At 48.2% G+C, this 18,576-nt stretch overlaps 1 protein-coding gene and 1 non-coding gene across 3 annotated transcripts in view; both read right to left on the minus strand.

The window, feature by feature from the left end:
- The window catches only part of TMEM120B (transmembrane protein 120B), a 36,165-nt gene extending 20,406 nt beyond the window's left edge, over positions 1-15,759 (minus strand). For both annotated transcript variants that reach the window (XM_025045515.1, XM_006910007.3), the window contains exons 1-2: positions 15,545-15,759; positions 827-945 (exon numbers count right to left, since the gene is read on the minus strand). In XM_025045515.1, the coding sequence (XP_024901283.1) occupies positions 827-945; positions 15,545-15,613 (188 nt within the window). In that variant the 5' untranslated portion in view covers positions 15,614-15,759. The remainder of the gene's footprint in view (positions 1-826; positions 946-15,544) is intronic.
- On the minus strand, positions 5,049-5,167 carry LOC112478377. Its single transcript, XR_003045818.1, has one exon. It is a non-coding gene; the product is annotated as a 5S ribosomal RNA (ribosomal RNA).
- Positions 15,760-18,576: the final 2,817 nt, after the last annotated feature.

Below are 18,576 nucleotides of genomic sequence, written 5' to 3' on the forward strand. Positions count from 1 at the left end.
TTCCCAAAAACTGTCCACGAGGGAAGGGAGGAACTGGCCAGGAGCCACACACTCTGGAATGCCAGCCCACGTAAGTAATCTGGGAAAAGCTGCTCAGAGCCTGTTTCCCTGCCTACCTAGGCAGGGGGTCAGAGCCTAGCCCCTTCACCTATGGGAATGAGGGGCTGTCCTAAACTACAAAGACATCGGGGTTGGGGAGTGAACACGTGATCCTGGCCTCAGGTACTGAACTAAGTCATGAGCTCAAGTATGTCCCCGGGAAGGGGGAGGGGAAAGCCAGACTTCTCCCCCGCTGCCCCAGTGAACCTGGGGGAGCCCTGACATCCATGAGAAGGATCCTCACTGCTCATCTGCCCAGCGGGACTTCTTATAACAACTTTCTTCTGGGCAACTACCTCTCATCCTCATCCCGCCTCCGACAGGCTCGAGGCCTGTCCCATCCCCCAGGTCCATAAACTGAGCATATAACCTAGTCTTGCCTAACCGGTCTACTCAGTGATTGCTTCACAGGTGGGCACATGACCAGTTCCAACCAATGAGGATCACACCCAGAACTTCTGCTGGGCTGGCCAAGCCAGTAGGAAGAAAGGCTGGAGGCCAGCTCGGTGACCATGAGTGGACAGCCGGCCTGAGAGAGGAGCCAATCTAGAGGAAGGCAGAAATTAGAGGGGGGAAAAAAAAACCAGATTCCTAAAACTACCCTTTGACCCCTGGATCCAGCAATGCCTAAGGCCACTCCTGGTTTTTTTTCCATTAACATTTCCATTCTCTGCCTGAGCCATTTTGAGGCTGGGTTTCTGACCCTTCGCTATGCGGCCGCGCCTACCTCTGGAGCGTGTGCTTCAAGTCCTTTAGTCGGGTCTTCTGCTTGCTGATGGAGCTGCTACACAAGGTCTGGAGTGCCGTCAGCTCGTCCAGCTTCTGTCTGTAGATCCTGTGTGTTTCCTGAGGGATGCAGGAGGCCGGGCACGATGTAGAAGAGAAAGCGAACAGGTCATTTGTCACGGTTTGCTCGTGTCAGAGGACGTGACTGCAGAGGTCAGAGTTTGATGGTGAAGATGATACACCCACAACTATCTATTAGAGATGATGTGGCTGAGAAAATTGGGACTGGACCTGGGGACGGCAGCATGGGACGGCGCTTGTTCTACCCTTCCTCATGATGAGAGCGACCACATGTGACTTTGAGGGGCTCTCTCTTGTCAATTCTTAGTCCAGGTGGTTTGAGTAGAGGTAACAGTCCCTGTGCCAAGAGTGGTCATGTGATCCAGGCCTGGTCAATTAGTATCCTCTGATCCCCTGGCAACTGACTGGTTCTGACATGGATAAACGGCCCATATTGGGCCAGTGAGAGTCAGCCCTGGGACTTTGGCTGCAAGTGTTGGTTTAGAGACGCCCTCTTTCTCCTGGGTTTGCTAATCTGGTGGCAGGTACACGTGGGGCTGCTGAGTGGGGAGAGCCTGCCTAAGGATGAAGCCAAACAGGACTTTGAGACGTGGTTAAGAGACAGAATTCTCACAGCATTGTCTTGACCTTTGGATCGAACTAAGTCTGAACATACTGGTATCCAACACTCTCGGTTATGTAAACTCATAAATTCCCTTCCACCCGAGGCCAGAATGGGTTCCTGATCCTGGCAATGAAGACAGTTCTTGTTAAGTCAACTAAGAAAATAATATACCTCTTCCCTTAAAGCCAACCCTCCCTCAACGTCTCATTCCTGGAATTAACTCCTCAGGGCCCCAAGGCCAAAGGAAATACAAGAGACTGCCCCTACCCGGGAGAAGGGAATACTGTAAATAATGCCACATGCCAGGAAACACGCCCTTCCCTCCAGACTTGATCCTCTCGGACGAATACCAACAATTTGGAGAAACCGCTGTGAGGGACAGGAACCGCGAAATGCAATACGGTAATCCAATGAACGTATTTAAAGTGGCTGTTTTCTCGGTGGAGAAATGCATTTAGCAGAAATGCATTTAGCTTTCTGCCCGTGTGCGTGCGTGTGCATGTGCGTGTGCATGTGCGTGTGCAGGGCAGAGAGAGAGAAAAACGGGTTCGTGAAAGAGTGAGGCCAGAGCCCCAGTCCTCAGGCCTGCCAAGCGGGGTCTCTGGATATGAAGCGTGAGCCAGGAGATCAGGGAGGGGCGCGGAAAATGAAGAGAGCAGATAAAGCCAGGAGCGAGTCTCCCCTGGCCCCAGACGCCCCCCGTCGTTGAGGGCTCACTCCCGTGTCTACAGGACCATCGCTCTCTCCTTCCTGGGCCTCGGGAGAGGACACTTCCGCCTCTTTCTAATTTTTTTTTAAATAATGTCAAACTTGCAGAAGAATCGTAAGGAGAGTACAAAGAACGCCCTATATCCTTTGTCCGGATTCGCCAAGTGTTAACACTGTGCCATATTTGCTTTCTGCCCGTGTGCGTGCGTGTGCATGTGTGTGCATGTGCATGTGCATGTGCGTGCGTGTGTGTGTTCTTCTACATCAGGCATCAGTAAACTATACTCCTCAGGCCAGATTCAGCCATGTGGTTTCGTATGGGCAGTAAGCTAAAAACGGGTTCATGTGTGCGTGCATGTGTGTTCTTCTTCTACATCAGGCATCAGTAAACTATAGTCCTCAGGCCAAATTCAGCCACGTGGTTTCGTATGGGCAGTAAGCTAAAAACGGGTTCTGCGTGGCTGGAAAAAAATATCAAAAGAAGAATATCTCGTGACATGTGAAAAATATATGAAACTGAAATTTCAGTATCCATAAATAAGCTTTATTGGAGCACAGCCACGCCCATTCATTTGCATATTGTCTGTGGCTTCTCTGAAATTACAACAGCGGAGTTGCTGTGATAGAGACCATATGGCCCGCAAAGCCTAGAATCCTCACTACTTGGCTTTTTTGACCGAAAAAAAAAAAAAAAAAAGTTTGCCTACTCCTGTTCTAAACCGTTTGGGAGTTACTTGTAGACAACATGTTTCTTTAGTCCTAAATACTTCCTCGTGTATGTCCTAAGACCAGCGACATTCACGGTACAATGATCAAACACAGAAAATGTGACCTTGATACGACACGATACCATGACCTTGAAGAGTGTCCGAATTCGTATTTTTGCTGACTGTCCATTGATGGCAATTTCTCCCCAGATCCTGGACCCAGTTCAGTCTCCTGCCTTGTACGCCCACTCGTATCTGGTCTCCTTTAGTCGAGAACGGTTTCTCGACCTTTCCTTGTCTTTCGCGACATTGGTATTTTTTAAGAGTTCAGTCCAGTTGTTTTGAATAATGTCGCTCCATCTAGGTTTGTCTGTTATTTCTTCGTAATTAGATTTTGGTTATGCATTTGGTGCAAGAACGCCACTAAAGCAGCACTGTGTCCTCAGCGTGTCCCATCAGGAGGGACATGGTGTCCACGATGTTAACGTTAATTGCGCAGAAAAGGCAGAGTCCACCCACTTTCTCCCCTGTACAGTGACCAGCCTTCCATGTGTAACTAATAAGTACTCTGAAGAGAGACCGCCTGTATTTTAATCATGTTTGAATCCTTCAGTGCTGAAACTGCCATCTACGTACAGCCAATATCTGCGAGTACCGAAGGGAGCCCTCCAGAGCCGCGTGGGGAGGACGGGGACAGGGAGCCCCTGACTAGACGACAGGCTTCGAGAAAGTGGGGCCTTTGGCCTAAGCGTCCCGGCAATGCCAGCTCCTGGAAGATAAAGGGCCACGTGACCTCCTGGCACCATTTGGTGTTGGGTCCCACCACAGGAGATGACACCAAGACTAGAACATCAGCAGCCAGAGGCTCGCCAGGCCCTCTTCAGTATGAATTCATATTTCACATAAAAGGTGAAGACATTATCCTTGTTAAAAATTAAAACGCTACAGCTAGAGTCAGCTTTGAACTCACCCCTCGCCTGTCTTCTCTCCCTTCCCCGGAAGTAACCACTATTACCAGTTTCTGCTAGACCTTTTCCTATGCATTCTTCCAGACTGTATTCTATGTATCTATGTATTTCTCCATTCTACACAGATCTATTTCTATATACATATACGTAAATACACATACGTATATATGAAAAATACACTGTTGCCAAAACGAATTGTCCATAATACTTATCCTCCTCCACTTCCTTTTAGCAACGGGACCCCAGAGTTACATCTGGGCACATGGCTGCCCAGCTACAGACTGCATTTCTGAGCCTCCCTTGCAGCTAGGCGTAGCAGTATGGCCAAGAGTTAGCCAATGGGATGCCAGCAGAAGTGGTGTACGTTCTGAACCACATTTTTATAAGGAAAGGCTTGGTCTCTACTCTCTCTTTTCCTGACTGGGATAGGTCAACAACAGGTGCAGTCACCTTGAAGCCAGAGATGGAAAGCCATGTGATACAAATGGCATAGCCCACTGTCCCTCCCGCCCCAGCCAGACCAACCTGGATCCCAGGTGACCTCATGTGACAGAGCTTCCAACCTGCGATGGTTTTACAACATGACTGCCCATCCTTTAGCACTCCTCGCACAGAGAGGTGGGGTCTCCGTTCCCTCCCCTTAAATATAAATAGGGTTGTGGCTATATATATGGCAGAAGGGACACTATACAATTTCTGAGGAAAAGTCCTAGAAGGTCATGTGGTTTCTACCTTATTTGCTGAAACACTTGCTCTTGGAGCAAAAAGTTCAATGACTCTGAGGCCACCATGCTGTATGGAAAATCTAAGCACATAGAGAAGTCACATGCAGACACTCTGATCAATATTCTCAAATAAAACAAACCTTTTCATTCCAACTCAGGTGCCAGAGGGGTAAAGAAACCTCCAGATGATTTGTCCCTGTCATCCAAGTCTTTCCAGCTAAGGCCTTGGACACCACAGAGCACAGTCAAGCCACCCAGACCGTGTCCTGTCTAAATTCCTGACTTACAGAATCCATGAGCAAAATGCAGTTGTCGATTTTTGTTTTGTTTTGTTTTGTTATTTTTTATTTTTTTAGGCAAGGCAACCCTTGGTTGACCACAGATTGCAAGGACCTTGTCAGCTTACAATCTCTTATTTTTTTATTTTTTATGCCTACAGCACCTGGTCTTCCTAGGTGGTCTCCCATCCAAGTACTAACCAAGCCCGACTCTACTTAGCTTCCGAGATCGGACGGGATCGGGCTTGTTCAGGGTGGCGTGGCCGTAGGCAGTTATCATTTTATGCAGCAATAAGTAACTGGAACAGCACTCACCCTGGACCCCACCTCTCTCTGGCCTGTTATATGAGAAAGAAGATACCTCATTGCAGCCTTTTGGTTTGGGGGGAATCTCTTTGTTATAACAGCATAGCTTATACCCTAAAGCACATACTTTTGATTAAAAAAAAAAAGTCAACAGCATCAAAATATACCTATGATTCCACAACAATATGTCTTGAAGCCTCAGCACTATATCTTAAAGATCTAGCCATGGAAACGGTACAGATGTACTTCGCTCTTTCTACGGCTGTGCAGTATTTCATGTTATAAACACACTATAGTTTATTTAAGCCATTCCCACTGCTGGAGGTAGCGCCCCTCTAGGGAAGAGTCTCTCTGGGGAAGAGAGGTGGAATTGCTGGGTCAGAGGGCACAGGCTTGTTTTCAGCTTTAACAGTTCTTGGCAAACTGCCCACAAAGTGGCCGTACGAATTTACGCTCCCACCCACGGCATACGACGGCTGTCCACACCGCGCCAACCCTCCAAGCCATCATTTACTTTTCTACAGGCACATTTCTAATGCTCCCCTAAGGCATCAGACTGGGTAGGGATGGGAAGCCCATGGGCCTTCCCATAATTTTATCCCCTGGTATATGGACTCATTCTGATGCCCCAAAGTTTTTTTTTGGTCTGTCTGTCTGTCATTGGTCAGAACTACTTCTCAGGGGAGATCCAATACTGGAGACCACACATCTGGTCCGCTCCCGCCCTCAGCTCCCGGCTCAGGATGTGCCAGCCACTAGGAAGATAAGTGGGGTGAGAGGAGTCAGAAACCAGGCTGTGACACGCTCTGCACCCCCAGGGCATTCTCTGCTCACACCCGGTCTCTGCGGATTCCAGCCCAGACCCACAGCAGTGGGGAAGGTTACCGTTCATTTCTTGGACCCATACTTTTCTCCAGACAGTTGTCTCTCGCTTGCTCTTTTTTTTTTTAATAGTGATAAAATTTACCATTTTAATTTGTCTAGTTGTGATATAACGCACATAAAATCAACCATCTTAACCATTTTTTAGTGTACATTTCAGTGGCATTAAATACATTCGCTTTGTTGTGTAACCACCACGACCATCCATCCTCAGAACTATTTTCATCAGCCCAACTGAAACTCTGAACCCATCAAACAAGAACTCCATTTCCTGTTCCCCACCAGCCGCCAGCTCCTGGCCACAACCATGCTGACACTATCTCTATGAATTTGACTCCTCTAGGTACCCCATCTAAGTAGAGTCATACAAGATTTGTCTTTTTGTGTCCCTTAATTTAGACACAGCATAATGTTTTCAAAGTCCACCCATGTTGGAGGCACATCTCAGGATGCCCTTCCTCTTTAAGGCTTAATGATATTTCACTGTGTGTGTACACTACATCTTCTTCATCCATCCATCCGTCCATGGACACCTGGGTTGCTTCTACCTTCTGGCCACAGTGAATAATGTTACTATAAACATGGGTGTTCGAGGCCCTGCTTGGGTTCTTGTGCGTATACGCTCAGAAGTGGGGGTGCCAGATCACAGGAGGATTCTGTGTTTCATGCTTTTGAGGAGCTGCCATAGCGTTTTACAACTGCTGCCTCTTGACCATCCGTGGGGTGGTTGTGAGAGGTGCGGGGGGGTACCATTCCCGTCTCCCCTTGGAGTCCCTAGCTACTCTCCGCACGTGAGGGTGTCTCCGACAGACCCCTGAGTGGACCTGTGATTTGAGATCCTTTTTCAAGGAGCAGGATGAACCACACTGAGGACATCCAATCTTGCCTTTTATCCCATCCACCTCGGCCCAGTGGCTTCAAATGGAACCAGTCGCCAGATGGAGGCCTTCTGTTGTTTTTGCCAACCAGGCATTTTAGTCCCCTTCTGGTTAAAGTCCCCACAGTTTCTTTGGAGACCCACCCCTCCCGCATACTCAGGCTATGAGATCTGGCTGGGGTGGGGGAGAGGGGCTGGGCGGACCCTGCCTGGGCTCCAGGGCATATGACCCAGGCCTGGCCGATCAGAGCATCAGCCTCCCAACCCCGCTGTTGACTCAGAATCACTGGTTGTGGGGCTTCTTATCACAACTTCTGAAAAAGAGGAACTCTTTCTCCATGGATTTTGAAGATAGCGGGGTGTGAGCCCAGAGCTCATGGGGCTGTCTCGCCTGAGAACAAACCCAACAGAGAAGAAAACAAGGCGGTGAGGTAGATGGAGGCTGAGCCCTGATGACTGCACCTGGGCCCTGATTTGGCCTGTACCTGAAGGAGGTACACCTTTGATCTCCCAAGTACTTAAGCAAACAAAGTCCGTTTTGTTCTCTTTGGCTTTGCCACTTGGGCTGAGTGTCTTCCTTTCAGAAGCGAGTGTCAGAATCTAGATTAAGGTGCAAAAAAGAGCTTTCCTCCCAGGCAGAGTTAGCCACATCAGGTAAGAGGAGGAGCCACAAATCTCAGACTCATTATCACCAAACTCTTGCCCAGGGTGCTGTCATCTTAAAGCTGTTAAGAGCAAGGACTTGGAGCCTGGTTGAAAGAATCCTCATCAAGCCAGCAACTAAATAAACAGTCCCTCCAAGAATGCAGACCTTTAAACAACCATATTGGGTATTTTGCCACCAAACTAAGAACCTAAACCATTGTTTTTAACAACTTTATCGAGGTATAATTTACACACCATAAAATTCACTCATTTTAAGTATACAATTCAGTGATGATTCTTACACATTTACCATGTTGTACAACCATCACCCCACACAGTTCTGGATGTTCCATCACCCAGGAGGATCCCTACGTCTATGTTAGCCCTCCCTGCCAGCCCGCCAGCTCCTGGCAACCACTCATCTCCCTCCTAACCCTATAGATTTGTCTTTTCTGGATATTTCATATAAATGGAATCATATAATATGTGGTGTTTGTGTCTGGCTTCTTAGCCTAACGTTTTCGAGGTTTACTTACATTGTAGCATGTATTAGCATTCGTTTATTGCTACTCAGTAAAAGTTTGGTATAGATATGCCACATTTGTTTATTCATTCACCAGTTGTTGGGAATTTGGGTTATTTCCACTTTTTGGCTCTTATGAATAACTCTGCCATGATCATTCACATACAAGTCCTTGTGCGGACATATAAAGTCATTGCTGGGTCCTATGGTAAATGTATGTTTGACTTTCGAAGAGCATGCCAAACTGCCAAACCACTGTTTTTACTTCTAAACTTGTCAGCAGTGGATTGGAACACGGTAGACACTCACCAAAAACTGGGAGTCAGCTCTGCACGCAGCACAGGGAGCATCGGCTTATTAAATGTGATTGACGCTCGCATCAAGTCGCTACCTCTAAAAATAACCCAGAGTGCTGGGGGCACCGGAGCAGACAGGCAGCTGTGGAAGAAAGAACCCGACCTGCAGCACAAAGCAAGTCCCACCCTCCACCCGCTACAGACACACACAACTGTCTAGTTCAAGACCAATCCAAGAAAAGGAACACATTTGATAGGATAGCTAAAGACAGAGCTTTGTGCGGGGGGGAGAAAGGATACGTATAAGGGAAACATTGTCAGTAAAGAATCAAATGTCAAGACACTTACTTCTCTGAGAAAATACAAGCACGGTACAAGACGCGATTCCGCATTAAATGATATTTGCATGGTCATAATCACGTAAATGGCCGATGCTGAGCCTAGAGAGCTGTTGTTCTCTATACACTTTTTGGTCCTGTTGGATAACTTTCTGGTTTCCTGCTCATTTTATGGAATATTTCACACATAGAAGAAAGGCCAGAAAAATGACATAATAGAAAAGAAACATAATATTAACATTCATTTTCTCACCCTCAGCTTAAGAAATAATAGTGCGCATAGGGTTGAAAGCCCCTATGTATTCTTTCTAGGTGGCAGTCCCATCCCCTGCCCCCAAAGAGATGAACCCCTGTGCTGGTTATTTCTGCCCCCCACGCCCACCCCAGGTCAATTCAGTCCTTCTCTGTGTTGACATCTTTGGACTGCATCTCCTGGGGTCCCACTCTGTCATCTACTCAGGTTTGGCCAATGGGAGGCCAAGACAGAAGACCGGCAGGCTGGAGGGGAGACAGGTGGGATGTTTGGGCCACCTGTCGCCTCCCTGCTTTGCCCATAGCCTTTCACCACTACAGCCCTGTCCTCTTCCCCTGCAATGAGCTTTGGCCAAACTCTGGTGACTGACCCCTCTCTCTGCCCCTTTAGGACTAGGACAGATCCCAGCTCCAGGGGTCTCACTCCCTAACTGCCACATCTCCATAAATAGCCCCTTCCTTAAACTCTTCGGTGGGATTCTTTTGGGAGAGCCACTGCTTCTTGCCAGGGCCCTGTCTCAGTCTCCACTATACTGAATTCGGCCTGTATCACTCCCTTGCAAGTCTTTATATTTGTGCTACAAAGATATGTATCAGTGAGCAATACACAGTGTTGTTCTGAATGTTTAACTTTATTACACATGTCATACTGTATATCCAACCCCTCTGCAAGCTTGCACTCAATGTTGCTTTCCTGTTTAAAGGATTTACCCATATTGATACATGTAGCTCTAGTATATTCATTCTGCTCTTCATACCCCACTCCATGGATGCCCAATGGAATTATCCATTCTGATGGGCCTTTTTCTAGCTGTTATAAACAGGTGTTATAAGAATTCTCATACACACCGCTTATTTGAATTTTTACCTATGTAGATATATATTACTTACAAAAATGTAGAATGGATTTTAAAAATTAGAAGTACTAACATTAGCTCTGTAAGCTGAGATGCCCGTAGCGTCGTTCCTACGCGTCTGATTACCCTCCTTCTACACCATGTGTAGAAGACACAGACAAGCGAGTTCCTGGTAGAGGATTTGAAAATCTGCCGCCTCACCTGTCCTCTGAGGCCTCACTCAAGCTCTGCCCCAGCGGGATCAAGAGGTTAATGGCTCCAGGTCCCAGCACAGCTGTGAAACATCTGGAGATACCTTCTAAACACAACCTGGCTGAGTTGTAAGATTCAGAACTGGGGAGTCAGAACTCCTGAGTCAACATTTATTGCAAGAACTGCCAGCAATGGCATCTCGTGGCATTTTCAAATAGGGCTCTGGCCAAGGAGCATCGAAAGTTGGCGGGCGACCTGGTCAGTTGCAACAGAGCCATGGCCGTCACCAAAATGTGGTGCCTTATTGCTCTGACCTTCTCTGGTGGTTAAGTTTTCAAAAGATTACATTTACATAGTTCTCTTTCCAAGGAATGAACTGCAAATAAAGATATCTGGATGCTGAGTATACTTAACTAAGACTCATCACCATGGAAACACTACCAAGGATGGCAAGCTGACTTCACCTAAACTGTATCAAGTCTATACAGGGAAGGAGTCTAAGTCACATGGAAGGTTTGATTCATAATGTCTGTTATATGGGCAGTAAGTAGAGGTGTTGGCAGGTGTGTCAGGCAGGATAACATAATAGCTAAGTGATTACGCTATGTAGTCAGACTGACTTCACATCCAGCGTCTGCCACTTCTTAGCTGAGTATGTCATCTCTTTGTACCTCAGTTTCTTCGGCTGTGAAAGGGCTAGGAAATGAGGTATATGTAACAGGCCATGTACTAGTTTCTTAAAATCGGCTTTATTGCGGTATAATTTACATATCGATTCACCAGTTTTCAGGTGTACAATTCCATGAATTTTGACAAATATATACAATTGTATAACTATCAACGCCACCATCAGGACATAAAACAAAGGTTTCTAAACTTCGTTTTGCCCTGAGCATCTCAGTAAACTTTTCGGAGTCCTTAGGTCAAATAATGGAAAAGTATTTATGTCCTAACAACTTAGTAGCCTTTTAGGAAAAAAATAATGCACTGAAATTTCATAATAAATATTTTTATTTCATTCTGAAATGACCAAAATTTTTTACTAATGTGATCTATGTGGGCCTGTTAGGGTCTGCATAAATTCTCAAACCTTGGGATCAGATCAGACACTGATGCCCTCATTTCTCGTTCCATATTGACTTTCACACAGTACTTGACTTTAATCAGAGACCACTGAAGACCCAACTTCAAAAAGCAGAACATCATCAAAAAGGATTTAGCGTGATCTAACGTGCACCTGCAAAATACACCAAGTTAGCGCCGTAAGCCGTGCGTGACGAATGTCATTGTTTCCCTTGAAAGTTTAATCGTCCCACAGTGCCCCTGTGACCTTGCTGCAGCTCCGTGAAGGAGTCTTGACACAGTCTGAGAATCACGAATATAGACTGTTTCTGTTACTTCCCCCCCAAAAAGATACCTGTCCAGCATCCCTTTTTTTTTGTTACTACCAGTATTTTGATTTTCCTTCATGGGATCATCCCTCCCCCACTCTTATTTCGTGTAGTTTGACTGGCACTGATCTCAGTCCTGAGTTCCAGGGACTGACAGGTAACCAAGCCACCAATCGGTACCCCGATGACTGGTTCAGTAAGGGAGGGTCACATGACTCAAGTTCAGCCAATGAGAGTCAGCCCTGGGACTCTTGCTGAAATTACTGGCAAGAAGATGCACTGTTTTTACCAGGTTTGCTAAGCTGGTCGATGTCAGCCAGGAGCTGCCAGTGGTCATCTTTAGAGACTGCCTGAGAATAAAGCTGACATAGAGGAGACAGAGACGTCACTGGAGACCCTGGATAAAGTCTAACCTGAAGCCATTTGCCGCTGGTCTTCCCAATACATGGGCCAATAAACCCCCTTTTTGGCTTAAAGCCACTCAAACTGGGTTTCTATCACTTGCAACTAAGAATCCTGACTAATGTGTTGTTTTAAAGCACCACACGAATGAAATGAGACCCTGCAAGTTCAAAAGCTTTCTTCCAGAACTAAGGATACTTTTGGAAGTATCCTTCTCAAGATACTTTTGGAAGGCACTGTGTTAGGAACCCAAAAAGTATCCGACCTACACAGGCGGCCTGGGTTCAAATTCTGATTCCTTGACTTTCAAGTTGCTTAACATAGCCTCAGTCTCCTCATTTGTAAAGCAGGTTTGTCATTTAGATTGAATGAGATGATCCATGGATCAAATAGTTAGCTCATTACTACTACTACTACTACTACTACTACGATTATTATTATTATTGTCAGCCTTTGTTGTGTAGATAAAGAAACTCGGGCTCAAAGAGGTGACTTCCTAAAGGTCAGATACTAGATAGTGGCAGAACTCAGGCCTGAACCCAGGAATCCTGACTCCCTGTCCAGGGTTCCTTCCGTACAACCTGCTTCTAGAGAGAGAAGCCCAAAAGGCAATGCAAGATAGAATAGAAATGAAAGCCCATAAATGCGTACAGGGGCACAGACTTGCCTTGGGTAGTGGTTAAGAGCACAGACTCTGGTGTTTACCAGTGTGAGTTCAAATCCTGACTCCAGCACTTACAAGCCATTGTAAGTGATTTTGTCAGAGACTTTGTGTGATTTTCCCCTCTATAAATTGGGGATAGCAAGATCCATTTCATAAGATTTTAATGAAATAATGCTATCTTTATGCTGCCGGTCTGGCCCACCTGCTGTCTATCCTATACACAGCAGCTAGAGGAATGTGTATTGCATTGGTAGTAAAAGCCCAAATCTTTACAATGGCCCACAAGGCCCCTGCATTTCTATGAGGTCAGGTTCAGGGAAAGGCCACTCTTGGGTCAGGTTTCCAGTAATGTAAGGCAGGACTGCTCATTAAAACACCTGCCACCCTGTCTGTAAGTGACCTTCTGTGGTCATACCACAGGCCACTGGGCCAAACATACCGGTCTCAGACCCATGTGCAATTCACCAGCAAGGCTGAAATCCCAACCATCCAAATACAAAGTCTCCCTTGCAACATGACCTTGCCCCTGAGTCCAGGGAGGCCCTGGCAGATGCAAATCACAGTCAAAAGAAATCAGATCCTTTCCTCTGGAAAGTCCCAGAGAGTGTGACTTTTGGGGGGATGGGGAGGAATTCTAAAGACCTTTCAAATCCTCTAGGGCTGGAGAATCAGGTTTCCTCTTTCCTCTCTTCATTTGTAAAAGGGAAGGAGACACGGAACACAAGAGACTTTGTACGGTGCGCCCCAAATGACGCAGTTGGGGAGAGATGAGCATGAAACCCACGAATCCCAGATTTTGAGGTAGACGTAGGAAAATTAAGGTAGACTGTGTGGGGGGAAAAATCCTTCGTACCGTTAACCGTTCCAGTTCCCATCTGCCCACCTGCCCACCTGTTGTAACCTCCTCGTTCCCCAACAAATGTCTCATAACTCAAAGTCTGTCCGACACATACACAGAGACAATGTACACCCTACTTATTATTTGCATATTCCACAGACTTTCATCTCAGGAGTTCGGACCTCTCGCATTCAATATGACAGAGGGAGGCCTCCCAACACAAGGACAGACGGCTGAACTAGGTTCTAGCCCCAGTGTGACCACTGAGTAGCTATGTGACCCCAGTTTAATTAGCATGCCCAAGCTTTAACGTCCTCATCTATGAATTGAAGACAGAGTCGATGACCTTAACCCCCAGGAGACTCTGTGGCCTTCCACCCATCACAGGCCTCTGACCCAGCCAGTGCTGCCAAAGCCTGAGCCTACAGGGTCCCTCTTCCCAAAGACGGACCCAGTCCATTGCAGTTCCCCTACCGCTGAAGAATCAGGCAGGAGACATGACAGTCTCCACTGGGTCCGCCCTTGCTAGGCGCCAGGGGACGAAATCCACAATTAATTCCCAATTCCTCTCTGTTCCTCACACACCTGGGCTCCAGAGACACCAAGTAAGAAGAACACAGCAAGTCAAATGTCTCCTCTGCAACCTCTGCCTGCCAAGACTTGCTGTCTAATTGCTGTTAATTGCATTAATTGCATAGCTCCAAAGTGTTAAGATTCCTCCTCCTCCCCTTATCCTAAGGCAGGGCAAGGGGAAGGAATAATGAACGACAAAAGCCAAAAGCGTCAAGGAGAAAACCTCTCTCCCAGCCCAGACCCTAACATCCACCCGCCGTGGCTCCACAGCTGCACATGACCTGCGAGCCAGCCCAGGAGGACAAAGCGTTAAGAAGTGGCGGAGTCTACTTAATGGCAGTAGAGCCAGAAAGGTCCCCTGGAAACTGGGTGAGACCTAGGCCTGAAGGAGGGGGCAACAATCCACAAACGCTGGACAGGCCAAGAAAGAGATACCCTTCCGGTCCCGCTTCCCCTACCCCCTGTGCATAGCTGTCATGGCACACACACCCCCTCCTGCTCCATCTCTCCAGCACCCCGCTCTCTATTCACCCCGACCTGCTGCTCATGTCTAGAAAGACCCATGCAGACAAACTCGGCACTCTCCCCCGGCTCCTCTGGACTCTGTAAGAGGCCAGCCCGCTGCAGACAAGAGCTACATGTTGAGGATAAATGAGGAGTGAGCGTGTGTGATGAGATTTCAGGCAAGCGGAGCCCAACTTCGGAAAAACAAACACAATCAGGTAGCTGCGGAGGGAGCAGCCTCCTCTCCAAAAATGGTCCAGGAGTCCCCTTGGCCAACCTCAGGGTTTCTTGGGGCGTCTCTCGTCACCAGAGTGGGTAGCTGAGGCCTCTGAGAACTCCCATCAGGTGTAAGTCCTGCCTGGGCCCTGCTGCCGCAACGCCATTCTTTCTAGAGACCTCTTTCACCCCACCCCATGTCGGGCTCCCAGCCAGAAGCGTGAGGGCTGGGAGCAGCCTGTGGCAGAGAGAGGCAGCCCAGCTGTCAGAACTGACAGATGCCATCCACCACCCCAAACTCGGCCTGCGGCAGCGCCAGAGCAGCGGGCGCCGACACCGGAACCCCAAAGACGGACGACAGGGGTCCCTAATTCCTAAGAAAAGCCCAGGGGTTCAAGGTGAACGTCTCCCAAGCACATTTTCCAGAACAGAGCTGCAGTGGGGGGCTGCCCTACCAGAGCAGAGGCGCAGTTGAGCTGCCAAAGGCCAGTGGGTGAGGGTGGGGGCAGAGAAGCCCCCTGCGGAGGTGGGGGCGGGGCTGTTCTGAGTCCCAGCGTGTACCTGTCCCTTCAGGCCTCCCCCACATGGACACGCCTGGAACTTCCCCTCGGAGGCCACAGACCAACTTTCCGCAGCGAGGGAGGTGCGCGGGGCACAGACCGAGGGCGAGGGCGGGGGGCCGGGGGCTTCCACTGGGCGCTCCAAGCGGATGAAGACCTGAAGCGCTGGGATGTGGGAGGGTGCTGGCCCACGCGGGCCACCGGCCCCCAGAGTCTGGCCAGGGACACCCCCCTGGGCCCTGCCGGTGCCTACGGCCCGGGCCGGGAGAGCAGGAAGGGGAGGCACTGCGCCTCAGGTAGCAGAGTTGCGGAACCAGGTGGCCCGGCCCTACCTGCAGTTCCTGAAATTGTCCCTCCATCTCGTGCCACTCGCGCTCGCAACGCTCCAGCTGGCCGGACATGGTGCAGTGGTGCGAGGCGGCGGCGGCTGCTCCCGCAGAGTGGCGCGGCGGGTCACCAGCACCCCACGCCTGTCCGTTCGCCGGCTGCCTCAGAGCCACCAGCTGTTCCTGCGCAGCCGGAGCCACGCGCGCACCTGACGTCACAGCCCCCGCCCCGGCTCGCGTCCCACCCCCTCACCGGGAGGCAGGCCCCGCGCATGCGCACGCCGCTCCCCGGCTCCGCCCCCGCGTGCGGCGCGCAGGACGGGGGGCGAATGCAGCTTTGCAGGGCTTGGCTGGGTCTGTCGCTGTCCCCTTGGGAGTGCCTCTGCGCCTCCAGAACTTGTCTTCTCGCTGAGGCTGGGCGACTTGCCCGCAGGTCGACTTGCCCGACTTGCCCGCTGGGCGACTTGCAGCGCTTATGTGGGGTGTCTGAGTTCGGGAGGGAGAAAGGCGATTGGGGGAGGGTGGGTTGAAAGCTCACCACCCCTTGGCTTTGCCTGACCTTAGCCCAAACCAACAGCCTGGAATGCTGGAACTGACGATGACTATCCAGCAAGGTCACCGGGCAGGGCGGGGAAGCACAGAGAGGGCATGTCATCTCTCGGTGTCATTATTTACTGCAACAAATAACATCCTAGATTCCTGCCTTCTAAGACTCTGGGTGACTATCTCGACAGCTGTTTCTGCCGCTCAGATGACACAGCCGCCTCAAAGCTAATTGAATCCAAATTCCCTCCCCTCAAGGTCTGTGCCCGCCTAGCTTTCCAGTCACGTCTCCTATCTCGCCCTCATCCCCTTACATGGAACACTCTTCCCTCTAAATCTTCATAAACTCGCCTTTTGCTCATCATTCAAGCTTCAGTTCAAATGACACCTGTTTCCTAGGACTTCCCTAACTACAAACCGGGTGCTTTAAATACCACAAACTGGGTGACTTAACCGAAATGTATTCTCTCACAGTTCTGGACACCAAAGGTGCAAAAGCAATGTGTCGACAAGACCAGGGAGAATCTTTCTTTGCCTCTTCCAGCTTCTGGTGGTGGCGGTCCATCCTTGGCATTCCTTGGCTTGTAGCTACATCACTGCAATCTCTGCCTCTGTTGTCACATGGCCTTCTTCCCTGTGTGTGTCTGTGTGTCCTCTCCCATTATGAGCCGACCAATCTTAATTGGATTAAAGTCCAATAAACTCCCATATGACCTCCTCTCAACTAATTACATCTGCAAAGATCCTATGTACACGTAAGGTCACATAATGAGGTAGTGGGTATTAGAACGTCAACATATCTTTCTGGGGGAGACAATTCAACACCTTAAGAAAGGACTTTTCCTGAACACCTGGAGGTTCACACCTCCCAGTCACTTATGTATCCCTGTTTTATTTCCTGCATGTGAGTTACCGTTATATGAAAATGTTTGTCTCTACGTTGATGGTATATTTCTCTCCCCAGGGAAGTAATCTCTGTGAGATCTCAGGGATCTTGTCTCTGTCTTGGTTGTCACTGGATCCCCAGAGCTTGGCACAGAGTAGACCCTCGATAAATTTTTGTCGAAGGAATGAATGTTGTAGATCATCTGCTGCAGAGGCTCTCAATTTTGGGGGTTGATAGACCCCTCTGAGAACTATGAATGGGGAATATGGACATAAGCACACAGAGAAATATTTGCAATTCTTAACTGAGGACTTACTCAAGATTCTCAGCAATTAATGTCCGACTTTGGATTACAATTACAATTCAACATATCTTTTTATTTATTTTTTGTTCGTCTTTTTTTATTTTTCCATTACAATTGACATATAATATTTTATTAGTTTCAAGTGTACAACATAGTGATTAGGCGTTTATGTAACTTACAAAGTTCAATATATCTTTTTAGGAGACACAATTCAACCCATAGCAACACCTCTCAGAAAAGAAAGGGTGAAACAGGGCTGGTTTGCGTGCATGGGTACTATGGATTGGAAGTCGTTCGTTGTGAATTTGGCCTTGTTAATTGGTTCTCTTCTTTCTCCTTTTTCTTATTCTCCTCCTCCCCCTTCTTCTTTTGTATTTTAATATTCTTTAAAATATTCTTCGGCTTTATATTGGATGCAGTTCAGTTCCCTGGAAACAAATCGATCCTTTTGAATCATGCTTTTAACATTTACCTGGGACCGAAACAGTGCTCAGTCTAAAGCTAATTTTTTCCCACTACTGAGGCAAGACCGGTGTCCCATGAACCATGAGGTTTTCCAGTCTGGCTAGGGGCTGCCGGCCCTGTTCCTGGGCCTGTGGGAGTGCCTAACGCTCTTACCTGTCATCGTTCCGGGAGGTTCCTTCCTGGCCTCCCGCAGGTGGCGCCTATGTTGACCACTGCTCAGCTGACTTCTGGAGGGGGCTCTCCCCAGACCTCTGGTTTCTCTGCACGCAGCCGTCTCTTCTCTAGAATTTTAACCTCCTTGATCCCCCTGGATTCTCAGCTCTGTCTTCTCAACTCGGGGGGTCTTCCAGGCTCCCCCTGGGGTCATGCTCCCTGCACCACAGCCTAGAAACTCTCTCTGAGACTAACCCCATTTGTTTCCTGTCGCAGGGAACACTGTCCTCCACCGACTTGATGCTCCAGTGTCTTGAATGAAAAATATCATATATATTTTTCCCAAGTTTTTGGTCATTTCAGGTGAGAAGGTAAATCTGATCCACGTTACTGCATCTTGGCCAGAAACAGAAGTCAGCATAACACATTTGAGGTTTGGATGACTATTGTGTGTCAGTTGTTTCTTTCTTTTTTTTCCCTGAGTATATTTCATTGTGCAGGTGTATCGTAGTTTGTTTACTCATTCTTTATCCATTCACTGGTTGAGGGACCTTTGGTTTCCAGTTGGGTCTATTATGAATAAAGCCGCTACAAACATTTATCTAAATGTCTTTAAATTTAAAATATATATATATTTTATATAAAAATTCAGACTTTTGCTTTCTCTTGAAAAATGGAAAAAATGGA

Source organism: Pteropus alecto, unplaced genomic scaffold (genome assembly GCF_000325575.1).
Source record: "Pteropus alecto unplaced genomic scaffold, ASM32557v1 scaffold213, whole genome shotgun sequence".
Taxonomy (NCBI): Eukaryota; Metazoa; Chordata; class Mammalia; order Chiroptera; family Pteropodidae; genus Pteropus; species Pteropus alecto.